The sequence below is a fragment of the Syngnathus floridae genome, chromosome 9 (assembly GCF_059516105.1).
Source record: "Syngnathus floridae isolate MCC-2025c chromosome 9, RoL_Sflo_1.0, whole genome shotgun sequence".
NCBI lineage: Eukaryota > Metazoa > Chordata > Actinopteri > Syngnathiformes > Syngnathidae > Syngnathus > Syngnathus floridae.
In genome coordinates this window covers 8249534-8266375 of record NC_142421.1, presented here as the reverse complement: position 1 = coordinate 8266375, position 16842 = coordinate 8249534, and the positions used below count along the sequence as shown (strand labels likewise).

Genomic DNA, 16842 nt, shown 5'->3' with positions numbered 1-16842 from the left:
AAAAATAAATATCTTTCACAGCTCAGTGCCATACTGTGGTCGGTGGTGACGTATTCTGCACTTGTTACGTGCCGTTAGTAACCTCGAAATTATGGGCAATGCACTGAAGCCAATACAAGAGTGCTCCTCAAATAGTTGCTCTTAGATATTTAATACAACCAGAAATTATGGCTTGCAATTTTGTAGTCTTTGTGCTTATACTGCATTTTTAATAATAACTTTATTTTGAAACATCACCGGATCTCATTTTCAAATGTGGCATCCAGTGTATTTTCAGAATTACAGTAAGAGATTTTTGGGAGTATTAATGCATCGAGTTTTACATCATTTCATCCCATAAAAAGAATTATTTTTACTGAATATAAACCGGTCAATAGTACTGAGTTCACAAGTTATGCGTTTTAGACAATGCAGTATAACTTGTAGTTATGGTACGCCAATAAGCTGAAAACTATAACCGGAAATACGATAGTTGTTGCTAGCAAGAGGAATGGATGCGAGTTTGTGTCACTTGTTTACCTGCACTCCGGACCAGAGTAGACGTGAGGGAAAAGATCCGTTCCTCTGTCACTGTGACAGAAGACATAAAAAAAAGTTTGTGACCTAGCAACAGTGAGGTATGTTTTATATTTGTAAATCACCATGACACTCGTTGTTTTAAACGACCTACCAATTTGTGTACAGTACACCGTGCATACTTTTTATGGAATACATCAAACAAGTAGCTGTGTCGCTGGATAATTTTGTCCACTTTAGTATTAACATAGTCATAACAAGGCGTTACAACATTTACCTGAAACACGGATGCGGTTATGTTCATTGAGTACTGAAAAGGCTTCGTTTTACTATCTCACTAAAGTGCCAAGTTTGCAGTCTCGAGTTTAGCGTGTCATTGCATTTTCCAGGCTGTGTCATGTGAACAAATTCCTTCCTCATTGATCCCATATATATACTGCATGTGATTTCATTTGTGCTGACTTGCCATTATGAATGGTGTAGAATCTACAGCAACTTTGCATTTGCCAGAACACTGAAGATGGGTTTGCAATGTTTTTTTTTTTGTTTATCCCCCCCCCCCCCTTTTCTTAGCTTGAGAGTGACTCAGAACTTAAGACCAAAGCAAGAAGGAGTGGATCAAGAAAAATTACAATCTGTCGGCGGACGTGATCATTGACATAAATGATTTGGAGTGGAACTGGAAAAAGAATGACCCAACATCCTCCTGTGCAAGTCTGTTGCCTAACTTTTCTGTGATTACTATATCTTGCTGACAAATTACAAGATGACCATATGCTTGTGCATCAATTACTCATTTCCCCCAGGATAAAGTATTTTTTTCACAAGTTTTTGAAGAATGTCCCGGTTAAACTGTTTCTTCCATAAAAAAAAAAATTGATTTATTTGTAAGGGGAAAAAATCGGCAGGGGATCAAATAATGATTTCCCCTACTGTATATATTGCAGCTTAGATAATTGCTCTCTGTGTGATACAGTACAGTAAAACTCTGAAGACATTATTAAATTTATAGCTCAATCAAAACATGCATTCACTGTAAAAGCAGAATTTATGACAATCTTGAATGGGATCTCATCAGTTAGACCAGGGGTCACCAACACGGTGCCCGCGGGCACCAGGTAGCCCGTGAGGACCGCATGAGTCGCCCGCAGGACTGTTCTAAAATTAGCTCAAATAGCGGCACTTGTCAGTGAGCTGCATCTATTTATTTTACAGTCAAACCTCGGTTTCTGAACGTCCCGGTTCTCGAACAAGTCGGAATTTGAATAAAAAATTCGAGATTTTTTTCTTCGGTTGTTGAACAAAATTCATAGGTCGACCCTCACTAGATGAGCCGGGAGGACCCGAGAAAACCCGACCGCGCGGCCCGGATGCCGACTGAATCTGTGGTTATGGTATTTTCGTTACTTTGAGGATTGTATTAACCCCTAATCATGCCTCCAAAGAAAGCAAGTGGGAGCAGTAAAGCCATCCTAAAACACAAAGACGCTCTTAAAGCAATGCGACACTGAGCGCCCGGCGCGCTGCGGTTGCGCGATCGGACCAAATAAAGCTCCCCGCGCACTGAGGTCCACTTAAATTGTGGAACTTAGGACTTTAAGAATATTTTCTAAATTTCAGCGACGGCTCTGTCACAATAATGCGACCAGCGCGGCGCAGTTGCGCGGTAGGCGACGCGCTACGGTTGCGCGTTCGGCGGTGCGCTGCAGTTGCGCGATCGGGCAAAAATGCGCAAATGAAAAAAATGTTTAAAAAAAAAAAGGGGGGGTTCCTTTTAGTCTTGGAACGGACTAAATTTTTTTCTATTATTTGTAATGGGAAAAATAGATTCGGAATTCGACCAATTTGCTTCTCGAACCGCCTTCTGGAACGGATGGTAGTCGAAAACCGAGATTTGACTGTATTTTTGCTATTCTTGTTAAAACCACACTTACATGAGAACTGGAAATAACAATGATAACACAAAGTGCTAAATTGAGCAAATTGGCTATTTCAGAAGTGTGTGTCAAACTGGTAGCTCTTTGCCTTAATCAGTACCCAGGAAGTAGCTCTCGGTTTAAGAAAGGTTGGTGACCCCTGAGTTAGACTGTATTTGATACCCATTTGCCCTATATGTTTGATTTTTTTTCTTTTTTTTCCTGCAGGTGGTACACAGAGAAATCTGTCCAAGATAATGCTCCCACAACTTATATTTAGTTGGCTGGACAAGCACGGCACAGTAAGCATCTTCAAATACATTATGTTGGAGCCTTCCATGCTGAACACAATCTGTTTGTTCTTTAACACATCCTCCATGCAATTCTTAGATTTCTATGTAACGCTGTGCACTGCAACTTACAAATGGACGGAAGAGCACCTGCGCACCCCAACCTCAATTCCACTTATATACCTGCTGTCCTTGACAACTCCATTTCATCAGAGGATGAGGAGCGCGAGGATGAGACTCCATCAGTCCCCCTGCCCGTACGCTACGCACCCGATGATCGCTACTATTTGGTCTACATCATCTTCTTCCTCATGGGCATTGGCGCTCTCCTACCTTGGAACTTTTTCGTCACCGCCAAGAGCTACTGGATTTATAAATTGAGCAACACCACAGAGGAGCAGCGGTCTGACCTAAGTGTGAGTGTGACATTTAAGGCGGATCCTAAGTTTAGTTTATCTACTTAAACATGCACAATAGTGCTGTTGTGTGCATGCGTGTGTCACAGTGGATGCATGTGACTTCGTAGCTGGCAACAACATTAGAAGCACTTCAAAAACTTGTCAAGGAAAATTTGGTCAAGAGTTAAAAGCAAAATGGCCAAATGTAGGCTACAGTAATGCTCGGTCAAATCAACACAGATTGGATTGAAGAGTTGGTAATTCAAGTAATTGATTTGCTTTTTTTGACACAGAGCTCACACATAATTGCTTACTCCCTTTGTTTTTATTAGCATGATATCATTTATCAGCTTTTTTTTGTAGAGAACACAAATGTGATCATTTCCCCTTTTGTTCATCAATGTGAATTTCCACACTTCCTACTTTTTATTTTTGTGTGCATATTTCAACAACTCCTTGAACAGGTGTGTTTTTCTTCTCCTTTTCTTCACAGGACTACTTTGAAAGTTACCTGACATTTGCTTCTACGGTGCCTTCAGTGCTGTGTTTGATTCTCAACTACGTTCTCGTGAACAGGTCACTTGCATCAACATCATTACATGCACTGAACCAATCACTAAAACTTCTTGAAACATTGTTGTAATCAAATATCACAATGGGGACTCACTCTAATAAATTACCCTAAAAAATGAGATTTTGCAAGAAGATTACATTTCTTAACTGAAATAATATCCTAGTTGTATTGTGATCCTTTGCACTTTCCAGGGTGTCTGCAGATGTGCGCATCCTGTCATCCCTCTTTGTCATCCTGCTGGTATTTTTGGTGACCACTGTACTGGTCAAGGTGGATGTGTCCCACTGCAGGCTGGAATTCTTTGTGGGCACACTAGCCAGCGTGGCTGTCATCAGTGGAGCTTCTAACATCTTCTGTGGCAGCGTGTTTGGCATCAGTGGACACTTCCCCATGAAGATCTCTCAAGCGCTCATATCTGGTATGCACTTGAGGCTTGATTTACTTAAGTTTTCACATGCAACAATAGGTACAGGCTCGATTGCTCACGTAGAGATGTGGAAGCTGATCTTCTAAGTGGATGCAGCCATGATGTCTTCCAAATGGGCAATATTGCTGCACTGTTCATTTTGAGTGTTCGTAGATAAATGCTTTATATACAGCATATACAGTATGAGTCATTAAAACTTTTTGTAACTTCTCAGGTACCGGCGCAAAAATCTAGTACCATTTTAAAACACACTTGTGAATTAAGGAATTTGCTAAAATTATGTCTTGAATAATTTATGACATTAATTGATGACATAGACAAGGTAAGAAAAAGTTGAATACAAATAAATATAAGTTACATTAAAAAAATGTAATGTATTCCAACAGAATTTTATGTTGCCTAAATTTGTTTAATTTGCAAAGTGGTTTCAGCGACTGACCACCTTGTGTCACACAGGCCAGGCTATGGGAGGCACGCTAAGCGCTGTTGCATCCATAGCAGACCTTGCACTGGCAGAGGATGTGACAGAAAGCGCCCTGGCGTACTTCTTGACTGCAGACGTCTTCATCCTGCTCTGCATCTTTGCATACCTGTTGCTCCCCAAGCTGGCCTTCTCAAGGTGCACAAACAGATCCATACACCAGCATTGTTTGTCATTCCCCTAAATCAGGGGTGTCAAACTCACTGTCAACCCAAATAAATGTATGAGCACTTTGTATTATATACAGTAAAAGCTAAAAAACAAACTGACAAATAACTCGTAATAAATAAAAATAATAAATAATGATAAAATAAAAAGATATTATTAAAAGTGAAGATAATTTCCAATTCTAGTAATGACACACGAATTTGATGCACAATTTGTCTTCGTGGGCCACATAAAATGATGTGGCAGGCTGTATCTGGCCCCCGGGCCTTGGGTTTGACACCTGCGCACTATAAGATAGTGACACTAATAAAATAGTCTAGTCTCTAAAAAATGACAAAAAAAACCCACTATTTTTTTGCGCATGAACTCAATCAGATCCACACAACATATTGAATCGCATTTGTATTTTAAAATATTTTTTATTTGTACTGTTTTTATTTTGTGTTGTATTATTTTAATATTTGTTTCATTTTGTTTGCACGAACTTATTGGAATAGGTACATGCTTTTTACAATTATTTTCTTTTTTAGTTTTTAGTACATTTTTAATATGCTCCTCTTTTATTATAACAATATAGCCAGCGGTCAGAAAATAGATTGTGAAGATCACTGAAGTATTTATTATGCATGTTTCTTTTCTCTTCATGCAGATACTACTTGATGGCTGCCACAATCAGCATTCCAGTAGGAGGAGCAACACCCACCCAAACACCTCCATTAAGACACATTCTCAGGAAGACGTGGGTTCTGGGCATGAGTGTTTTTTGCGTCTTCTGCGTGACCATTGTGGTGTTCCCTGCGGTGTTGTCCGGCATCCAATCCGTCAACAAGGACAGCGGGAGCCCCTGGACCAACACCTACTTTGTTCCCCTCTCCGCCTTCCTCCTGTACAACGTTGCAGATTTCTGCGGCAGGCAGTCCACCGCCTGGCTGCAGGTACCGGGCCCCACCAGCCGACTTCTTCCCACGCTGGTTGTGTGCCGCTCCGTCTTGGTACCTCTCATCATCTTCTGTAACTACCAGCCCAGGGACCACCTCCATATTGTGCTCTTCACTCATGATGTGTATCCTATCATTTTCAACTGCCTGTTAGGCTTCACTAACGGCTACCTGGGGACTCTACCGATGATCTACGGACCCAAGGTTGTGCCCCGGGAGCTTGCGGAGGCTACTGGAGTGGTCATGACCTTCTTCCTCTCTGTGGGCCTCACTGTCGGATCTCTTATGTCCCTCGTGATTGTGCGTGCTATATGATTATGTACTGTATATATCTCAAATGTGAGGAGAGTGAACCCCTGATAACGAACATACCCTGCAGCGAAAAGTGAAAATGTGTGCGTAATTGACGCCCGCCCTAGCAAGGGTTCCAATTGTCTATAGATGTAATTTTGGTGCCTCGGCACTATACTGTAGTGAACTGAAGGGCCTCACTTCACTACAGTATAGTGCCGAGGCGCCAAAATGCCACAAGATGGTGGCAACAACATATTACTTTTAATGGATTAGTCTGAGCAAAAAAAAAAAAAAAAGGCAAATATTGTTGATGAGGAAATATTAAATTAATATTGAATTAAATCTGTGAACGCCGATAAATCACACTATTAATTCGGTGTGACGTAAGACAAAAGCTTTCGCATCGAACCAGGGAGGAGAAATGTCTCAATGGGTTCAATTTGCACAATTTACTCTGGGGCGTGCTCCTTTTTGTGTAAAAAGCTGTTTGTTGCGTTCCTTTGAGAGGACAGTCAATTTATGGTGCAAAACAAGCAATTCCCTGATGATATTGTAGCACTACAAGAAACTCTTCAGTCTTGCCCATGAAAAGATAATGAATATTTACAAAAATCTGAGGGGAATATACTCGCTTTAGATGCTGTAAACAACATGAGGAGAAGGTACCACAAGTTTATGCAATCCACTATTACTATAACTCTATTTGTTATCCTCATGTCATCTTATCCTCATTGTTTTTATATTACAATGTTATATTTTGATCTTTTCTTTGTGTAATTTGCCAACGTGTTATTATTAATGTTCGGTGTGGTTTACAATTGAAAAGTGGGTTCTACTTAAAACAATGGCCAAGAGAGGGCGCCAAAGGACAACATTGGGAGTAGTACTGTCTTTACCGAAACACTTAGAACACACACATACCTGACAATAATTTTGTATTTTTAATAAATATAATGTAAATATATATGTTTATCACTTTTTACTAGCAGGAAGTAGACCCAAGTTACCGAAGACTACCTCAGTAACGGTCCAATGTTAATCATTAATCACATGGTACAATTGAGTCGCCTAAGTCAGTGTTTCCCAACCTTTTTTCATTCACGGCACACCTTTTCATTGGGAAAAAATCTCGAGGCACACCACCAACAAAAATCTGTTAAGTGTTACACTGGCTTCTATTTTAAAATCAGTTGTATTACAACAAAAGACGTAAAGTTCTATTCCTATATATGTATGGAGAGTCGAATAACTGAATAAAAAGAAATACTAAATATTCTTTAAATTGTATTTCTTTTGTAAATGAAAGTGACAGTTTTTGGAATAAGGTTTTAGACAGTGTAAGGAATAAACTATTGAAAGTGATTGTGATCAAAATCCAAAAGAATCAATATGACTTTGTTTACTGTTTTAGACTAGCTCTATAAAATATTGCGACACGAAGAACAAAGTCACTTTTAAAGACGCTCTGCTGTTCTGACAGTGGCTGAGTGGCTATCAAGTGTCTTGACTTGACTTGTGTATTTTATGTTGGTGAAAAATGAACAATCCAGATTCTCCCGTTGAACTACATGCTTTGATTTCCATCGGACCAAAAACGCACCACAGCCGTCATAGTGTCACTGTTAGTAAAAGCATACAGCAACTAGTGATGCCAGTTCTATTAAGTGAACTGATCACTCAAAAGATTCGTTCAAACAAATCGTTCAACGAATCGTAACACACACACGTTCACGTTCGCTCGTGAGTGAACAATTCGTTCAAAAGAACGATTTTCTTCAGTGAACGAGAGTGAACTTTAGGAAGTGATTCGTTCTTTTTTTCAGTTCATATGACTTCAACCAGAAGGTGCCGGTAATGCACATTGAAGCTGGTGCCACCTCGCCGTAAATCAAAACGAAGAAGAAAATGACGTAACTTCCTGTACACGAACGAGTCGTGAATTGCATTTCTCGTTCACCAACTGAATGGATCTGTGAGTGAACGAGTCAGTGAGTGAGTGAGTGATTTGCATTTCCAGTTCATCGCGAGAACGGATCAGTGATGGAACGAATCATGACTTTCCCGTTCGCGAACGAGTTAATGGGTGAACTGCCTTCCCGTGCATCAACGGATCAATCAGTGAACATGTTGCGTCTCCCTCCTGGCGTGAACTATGTAAGCCAGAATGTAGATTTACGATTTGCCAAGGAAAGAAAGAACCACTCACTGAAACACCACTTCTTTTATGCACGTTTTCTCCAAGCTAACGGCTAACTTTATTGCATGAAGGGATGCGCCGTTACGCAACAAAGGGGAGATTATACTTCTCTTTGGGTAATCTTGATTTTATAACACTTATCGTAGTTTTTAAATAACGTATATATATACGCCTAAATATTGTTTCCAATATATCTACTGGAATTTCACATTAGATTGCCGGTTTGAATTTTACTTTTATTATTATTATTTTCAAATAAACATTTATGTTAAAACTTGTCTGGTGTTTTATTCCTTGTTTTTTTTATTCGCCAATTAAAACATAAAAGTCAGACATTTGGTTAACTGCTTTATATGACAATATGTGGTTTTTTTTTTATTAAATGTTTTACCAGGTAAGCCAATTGAGAACACTTCCTCATTTACAATGGCGACCTGGAGGCAAGGTGTGTGAAGTGTCTTGCCCAAGGACACAACGACATGTGACAGAGCTGGAATTCCACCACCAACCCTCCAGTTACTAAACGACCCACTCTCCTGCCTGAGCCACAGCCGCCACATGTGTTTTGTTGTTATATGAGTTGGTGTCCCCCAAAATAACATTTCGGCATAGTGATTGTTTTTCAACCTTTCATTCAAACACATTCGGTATAATAACACCATCAACTACAATCCAACAAATACAAAATTAAATATCAATGTCGGCTGGCATAGCAGCAACGCTGCCTGCCACTCACTCGTGACTCTTCGCGAACAAACCTGAAAATGGCGGTGTACCTAATAGAGTGTTCGAATGACGTCACGGATCAAACAGCCAATCAGAGAGTGGGGGTGAGGGCGGGTGTGGCACTTTTCACTTTCAGTTCAGTTTTGGCCAAGATTTTTCCCTAATGAACTGGCCTGTTATTAGGTACATCTGAAAATGGCAGTGTACCTAATGGAGTGTCTGAATGATGTCACAGATCAACCAGCCAATCAGAAAGTGGGGGTGAGGGCGGGTGTGGCACTTTTCACTTAAACCAGTGGCGTCGACCTCCAGTCCTCGAGGGGCCGCGTTCCAATATGTTTTCCAAGTTACCCTCGTTAAACACACCTGCGTGAAAAGTTTTAGCTCCTTTCATGTTCTGCAGGAGCTAAAACTTTTCACGCAGGTGCACTTAACGAGGGAATCACACGGACACTCCATTAGGTACACCGCCATTTTCAAGTGTACCCAATAACAGGCCACTTTATTAGGGAAATATCATGGTCAAAGGTCACAGGTGTCACTCTCTAGTCCTCGGGGCCGCGTTCCAATATGTTTTCCAAGTTACCCTCGTTAAACACACCTGCGTGAAAAGTTTTAGCTCTTTTCACGTTCTGCAGGAGCTAAAACTTTTCACGCAGCTGCACTTAACGAGGGAATCACACGGACACTCCATTAGGTACACCGCCATTTTCAAGTGTACCTCATAACAGGCCACTTTATTAGGGAAATATGGTCAAAGGTCACAGGTGTCAAGCTCTAGTCCTCGGGCCGCGTTCCAATATGTTTTCCAAGTGACCCTCGTTAAGCGCAGGTGCGTGAAAACTTTTAGCCACTTTCACGTTCAAAAAGGGCTAAATGTTTTCACGCACCTGCACTTAACGAGGGAATCACACGGACACTCCATTAGGTACACCGCCATTTTCAAGTGTACCTAATAACAGGCCACATTATTAGGGAAATATCATGGTCAAAGGTCACAGGTGTCAAGCTCTAGTCCTCGGGCCGCGTTCCAATATGTTTTCCAAGTGACCCTCGTTAAGCGCAGGTGCGTGAAAACTTTTAGCCACTTTCACGTTCAAAAAGGGCTAAAAGTTTTCACGCACCTGCACTTAACGAGGGAATCACACAGACACTCCATTAGGTACACTGCCATTTTCAAGTGTACCTAATAACAGGCCACTTTATTAGGGAACTATCATGGTCAAAGGTGTCAAGCTCTAGTCCTCAGGGCCGCGTTCCAATATGTTTCCAATAGGTCCATTGGTTTGCTCCGCCAACTTGGGGGCGGGCCACTTTATGTATTTACACATAAAAACTTCCATTTGTTTGCATGTGCGTACAAAGCAAGGTTCCAATTCTAAAATTACCTATAGGTATATGCTCACACCTGGACTCGAAACAGATTCTTACCGAGCGAGAGCCCGTGTCACTACCCCGTCGGCTATTTCGACCTGGAAGTCCGTCGCCGTCTGCCTTCTTTTGTACTAGTGATGTGCATTCCAGTTTTAAGTGAACTGAATCTTTAGAATCGGTTCACTCAAAAGACTTGTTCAAAAGAATTGTTCACCGAATCGTTCGCTACACTTTCTTATTTATTTATTTTAGTTGATGGTGTTATTATACCGAGTGTGTTTCTGTTTGAATAAAAGGTTAAAAAAAAATCCGCTATGCCGACATTTGTTATTTTGGGGGACACCAACTCATATAACAACGTAGAACACATATTGTCATATAAAGCAGTTAACCAAATGTCTGATTTTTATGTTTTAATTGGCGAATATAAAAACAAGGAATAAAACACCAGACAAGTTTTAACATAAATGTTTATTTCATAATAATAATAATAATAATAATAATAAAAGTAAATTTCAAACCAGCTATCTAATGTGAAATTGCAGTAGATATATTGGATAACAATATTTAGGCGTATATATGCATACACGTTATTTAAAAACTACTATAAGTGTTATAAAATCAAGATTACCCAAAGAGAAGCATATTCTCCCCGTCTTTGCATAATGGCGCATTCCTTCATGCAATAAAGTTAGCTGTTAGCTTGGAGGAAAAGTGCATAAAAGAAGTGGCGTATCAGTGAGTGTTTTTTCTTTCCTTGGCAAATCGTATATCTACATTCTGGCTTACATAGTTCACGCCAGGAGACGCAACACGTTCACTGACTGATCCGTTGATGCACGGGAAGGCAGTTCACCCATTGACTCGTTCACGAACGGAAAAGTGAGGATTCGTTCCCTCACTGATCCGTTCACGCAATCACTGGAAATGCAAATCACTCACTCACTGACTCGTTCACTCATAGATCCATTCAGTTGTTGAACGAGAAATGCAATTCACGACTCGTTCGTGTACAGGAAGTTACGTCATTTTCTTCTTCGTTTTGATTTACGGCGAGGTGGCACCAGCTTCAACGCGCTTTACCGGCACCTACTGGTTGAAGTCATATGAATTGAAAAAAGAACGAATCACTTTAGGAAGTGATTCGTTCACTGAAAAAACAATCGTTCTTTTGAACGAATTGTTCACTCCCGAGCCAACACTAACAGCAACACACAGTAAACTGAGTATGTGCCGATGCCACGACATGAAATCTCAAGATTCTCCGATTTGCCACGCATGCACGATTAGCAAGTGGCTGACCAGGCCTTGCGCTAACTGACCTGTGGTTTGGCGATCCTGTTTACAATGCGCTCGGTATTTAATGTTGGACAATTTCCCACGGCATAGCTGAAAATCTCTCACGGCACACTAAGTGTGTATTGTATTATTAAGTCCACTAATCATCAATTTACAGCTTGGATGGAATCTGCAATACAAAGAAAGAAAAAATGAACAAATAGATTTTTGTTCTTTCCAGTGTTGCACCTCTACACATTATCTGATTAATAAACACCTAAATAGTGTATTTGAGCCTTTTTGTCATTGTCTTGGAAAACGCATTTATTTATTGTACAATGAACTTTACTTCACTTTACTATGAAAACTCCTATCATCGAGCCTGCTGAGTCACAAACGTATTTAATGTTAAAATGTGAATCCTAAATAATACTTTTAACAATAAACATACTCACTATCATTGTTTGCCTTTATTGATAATTTAATTTTAAAATGAAAATTTTCAACAAGGTGTGTATGGAGCGTGGACAAGGGGACAAAAATAATAAACCACACAGAGGCTACTTTTAAACTAAGAAATATAATTTATTGCATAAAAATTATATTTAGTTACAGGTAAGAAGGCTAGATGTTTATTTACAATTGGAACTTTTACAGAAATAAAATGTCACTGAAATACATTTTTTAACACATTTTTGTAAAAATGTCTTTTTCTTTTTTTTTTTAAAGAAAGAAAGTCTTTTTGAACAGGAACAAAGAGAAGTTTAGTCTGTTTGCAGCAACATGTATCAGAGCTACACTGAACAATCCAAAAAGATCTGAGAGAATAAATACTGGTCTACATGATCCAGTCTCTGCAACAAGAAAGCCACTGACAGCGTCCACGACCTTGATCCAATTATCCGATTCAGAACGTTGCACCTCAGAAAAAAAAAAGCATTTCTGCACCACTTGTAGTTTGATACAAAATCAAAAACCCTGTTTGTGTTATGCTCTTGTTTGAAAAAATAGAATTCTTCCAGGAGGCAAAAGAAGTCAAGATGCTTTTCTTTTCTTTTGCGCTTGCATAGCACTTAGAAATGTGCACCCCACTTAACCCCTGCACACACGCACACACATACATTCTAGCATTGGGTAGATCAGCTGAAATGTCCACACGAATACATGTATAGTTGATAAAGGTGGGGTGTGAAGGGTTGGCCGCAGATAAAACAGCATACACACGCACACGCACGCACGCACATGCGCGCACGCACACACACACACACACACACACGCACACGCACACACACACACACTCATTCATTCATTCAAGCAGTGACATGAGTCACTGCAGAAGGAGGGATACTTTCGGTGTTTTGGTTTTGACATTTCAAGGATAAAAACACTTTTTTGCGAACATTGTTACAATTCCATATGTAACAGACATTCTCTTGTGACAATAGCTGAACACAGATGATGAAAATAGCATGAAGGTCCTGGCCACAAAACAGGCATTTTAGGAAACACAAGAGGGGAGGGGGGCATTGAAAAGACTTAGACGTAGATCAAGTGTTGAGGTAAAAGTCTGTTGTCTGCCTTTTTTATTCAAGGCCTAACTAATCAATTATGACAAATGTATCTATGAACTCCAACGACACAGTCTAGCATCTCTTCTGACGTACAGTGGAACCTCCAAAGTGGAACGCCTTAAAAGTGATACAAGTGATACCTATATACTCTTGGGTAAAACAGAGTTAAAAAAAATAAATAAAAAAATCAGCTCCGTGAGCATGTAGACTGTCTTGCTTATTTACCAAGCAGATGCCAACATAGATAGTATGTAGACAAAGGCATAATGGCTAATGAATAGCATTAAAGTGAACAGAGAAATTTGCCAACAAATGGCACATTCGTTATGTTACTGCTGCAAAATTAATAAAAAGGCAGTGAAGGTCCCCAATTATGTGAAGTTCCATTAAAATTCATTGCAGACACAGAGCAGAGGAAACAATATATATGGCTGAGTATTGTTGTATGCCCTGCTCATGTGCGTTAAAGTAACATGTTTTTTTTAATATGATTTAATTGGTTGGTTGGTTTAACTGAATTGAATATATCATTTTTGTTTTATGCATCAGTTTTACTCTCTTAAAACGCAAAAGGACAGTAACAGTAAAAAGCACACTTGCCAAGTTTGGAAAATTGTAAGCGAGAGAATCATATTATTTTGTTTTCCTCAAAATGAAATTAATATAGACTCCAATTTTTTTGACAGGCCGAGAGGAAGAACAGGCACTAAGGAATAGTTTGTGCGTTTATTATAAGTTCAAACGTCTTCGAAGCATGTCTGGGATGTTACCGCTCTCCCGAAAACATGCTGTATCTTTTATTCTTTTTTTTCCCAATATTTTTACTTTTGCTGCAAACTCAAACGGCACAATGTTTAATTTTTTCGTTTGTATGTATCTTTGAATACATAAACCTCTCTTGTTTTTCTGATGCTACCTGCACAATGTTTTCCTTTGATTACGGTTATTAATATAAATTTTCTTGAACTATGCATATGAATAATAATAATTAAACAAAACACAATAACAGTATTGTTCTGCGAACACCTTCCTGCTCCCTCTCTGAGACTTTATTTGACTTTGATTCGGTTCCGTTTTTATGCAGCATTACCTCACCTTGCTGTGAATAAGGGAACGCTGCAAGCAATTATCACACCTTCGAAACGTTGATAATTGCCTATAGAAGCTACAAGTTGGTGGCAAAGCACCACTTTTATTTTAGACAGGGCTTTGGGCTGAGGCACAAAAACAGAGAACAGACAATATCCTCCCCAGCCCAAAAATCTGAGTATGCGTAGAACACTAAACCTATAACAGTTAAGAATGTAACATTTTATTGTGCCGACAGTTTGATTCTGATCCATTTGAAATCATTTCAATTGGGAAAACCAGTTTTGAAATCAAATCGGCGGTTAATCTGCATCTTGCAACAGCTTGTGTTCGACTTTGAAGGCTCCTCTGTCTCACGCTGGAATGAAAACACATTAGAAGTACAAAATGGTGTTGTTCTCAATGACTTAGTGGCCCGCTGTTTGCTTAAATCTACTACATGGCCTGCTATACTGTAGTGGAATTAGTACTCAGCGAAACAAAAGGAAAAAGAAAACGGCAATGATAAACAATCCCAAATATGGATGATAACTCTAAGAGCGTTCCCCAAAGGAAACTTTTAAAGGATGACCGAAAAACTCTTGCAATTTATTCTCAGCGGATGGGAGTGCGGCAAAGTGGGAGGAGAGATTACACACAAGCACCCCCTGCCAGTTGCAATGATATAGAGTGGCCGCCAAGGCTTTGAGGCATTTTGTTAGTACAATAGAAACAGTCACTCGTTGTACTCGACGAGATAAGAAGAGCCCAAAGCCAAACACTGAAAACCCGAAAGGCTTCCTTTTGTCCTCGTTTGATTCGTCCGCAACCAATAAGTCGGAGATGCGAGCCGGTCTTGAGCGAGTATCGTTTAATGGCTGCTCCACTATGCTGGGAGTGCGCGTCGGCAGCCCGAGGTGCTCACGCGCACGCCAATGGAGATTTGCATTGATGACAAAACAATCAGGCGACTGGCCCGAGGTGTGATGGTGTTCAATCATGCACTTCCATGCTGCTACGCAAACACACGTAATCCCACGTCTGCTTTTGTCATACTTCAGGGGGATGAACATATTGTTTTGTTTTCTACCCTGAAAGCATCTCCATTTATATACAGTACACAAACGTGGTCATTTTCAGACTTTTAAACTAGTTTCAAACGTCGACATCGCTTTGGAGGATTCAGGCCGAGCGGTGATGGAAATGAGTTGATGAAGACGTGTCGAAGAGGTAATAGAGTGCGTGGAAAAGGAACGGAAACGCTTTGCCATCTGTGTCGCGGTGGACATGTTCATCGGCATGTTTATGATTAGTCGCATTTATGTTCTTGTTCCTCCCGCCATCAACAATCCCCATCTGTCGTCATGACGACAAGCACCTCACTCTTGCCCATTTCTTCGAGTGCCGTCGCCAGAGAGACCAGGTCTGCGTCGCCTTGGTGACAAGCTTCCCATAAGTCCAGGAGAACCCCTGTAGGGCTGGGCTTTGTTGCAAAGTAGTTCAAGTACCTGAAGGGGGTACAATTACATGACAAATCAGTGGAAACTCCATCACAGGTTCTTTGTCTGTGGAACATTTGGAACGGCCAATTTCATATTATTTACAGTGCCTGGAGGGACGTAGTGTGATTTTTTTTTCCCAATGCAAAATATGTGACTTGGCTCAATAAAAGTTCAGAAACACACTAGCTGATCTGGAGAGAATAAAGCTGAGTTGACCTGTCAAAGCCTAAACTGCGTGCCAGTAGTCTCCAGTCACACCCTCTGGCGCTCGGCGCGTCCAAACTGGTGCAGATCTTCTGGCGGATGGAGCAAGGCAGACGGAAGGCATATGGTCCTACTTGAGAAGAGGGCAGGCAGGCGCCTGTTGAGGGCAGCGGCGAGTGAGGCGGGAGAGTCTGTAGGGTTGAGAACAAGAGGATCTCTTAGAGATGATCTCATAGAGAGTAAGTGATAGTTAACATTACCTCCTGGATGTCAGTGTGCAGCTGAAAGATTTGTCCTTCGCCTTCCACTTGTCGCACACAGATTTTACAAGAAAGCAGAGACACAGCCAAGCTGCTTCTCTCCAGGCTGAAGGTGCAATGCAGAGGTCTCTGACTGCCACTCCAAATGTGATAGAATGGGATCTCCTGGTAGAAATAATATTTCATTACTAAGGGACGTCTTTGCCTTAATTGACTTTGTGTTACAATGTCTGCAAGTTATTATTAACAACATTGTGTTCAGATAGAAGGCTAAGGTGGCTCACCTGGTACTTGGCTAGTAGTTTGCTTCTCCAGTGAGTGTGAGGGATGTCATGGATGGACAGACGCAGGTTGTGGTAGCTGTCTTTAAACAGCAGCGGTTTAGGATCTTCTAGTATCACCCCACCGAGACTCCGCTCCAGATCCAGCACCTCCTGTATGGAGAAAATGCTTAGGGGTTTAGTTCCAGCATTGATTTTTTTTTATACTATTGAATATATTGAATACTATGCTACTACGTGATTGGATCCATCCATCCATCCATCCATCCATCCATCCATCCATCCATCCATCCATCCATCCATCCATCCATCCATCCATCCATCCATCCATCCATCCATCCATCCATCCATCCATCCATCCATCCATCCATCCATCCAT

The 16842-nt window shown here is 40.6% G+C and overlaps 2 protein-coding genes across 2 annotated transcripts in view; one reads left to right on the top strand and one right to left on the bottom strand.

The window, feature by feature from the left end:
• The first annotated feature begins 483 nt into the window (after positions 1–483).
• slc29a3 (solute carrier family 29 member 3) lies at positions 484–7277 on the top strand. Its single transcript, XM_088385686.1, has 8 exons — positions 484–617; positions 1090–1230; positions 2661–2734; positions 2823–3138; positions 3614–3696; positions 3886–4112; positions 4578–4740; positions 5420–7277. The coding sequence occupies exons 4-8, from the start codon at positions 2857–2859 to the stop codon at positions 6021–6023; spliced, it is 1359 nt and encodes a 452-aa protein (XP_088241812.1). The 5' UTR covers positions 484–617; positions 1090–1230; positions 2661–2734; positions 2823–2856; the 3' UTR covers positions 6024–7277.
• A 7161-nt stretch (positions 7278–14438) lies between these two features.
• Positions 14439–16842, bottom strand: part of unc5b (unc-5 netrin receptor B) — a 35931-nt gene continuing 33527 nt past the window's right edge. The window contains exons 14-17 of the mRNA XM_088385082.1: positions 16467–16616; positions 16183–16347; positions 15935–16113; positions 14439–15724 (exon numbers count right to left, since the gene is read on the bottom strand). Coding sequence (XP_088241208.1) covers positions 15559–15724; positions 15935–16113; positions 16183–16347; positions 16467–16616 — 660 coding nt within the window. The 3' untranslated portion in view covers positions 14439–15558. The remainder of the gene's footprint in view (positions 15725–15934; positions 16114–16182; positions 16348–16466; positions 16617–16842) is intronic.

Bases quoted from the DNA above. Each gene is read 5' to 3' on its own strand.
- slc29a3 (XM_088385686.1), top strand. From the start codon at position 2,857: ATGGACGGAAGAGCACCTGCGCACCCCAACCTCAATTCCACTTATATA. The intron at 3,139-3,613 runs GTGAGTGTGACA...TTTTCTTCACAG, and splicing joins AGCAGCGGTCTGACCTAAGT to GACTACTTTGAAAGTTACCT. The intron at 3,697-3,885 runs GTCACTTGCATC...TGCACTTTCCAG, and splicing joins AACTACGTTCTCGTGAACAG to GGTGTCTGCAGATGTGCGCA.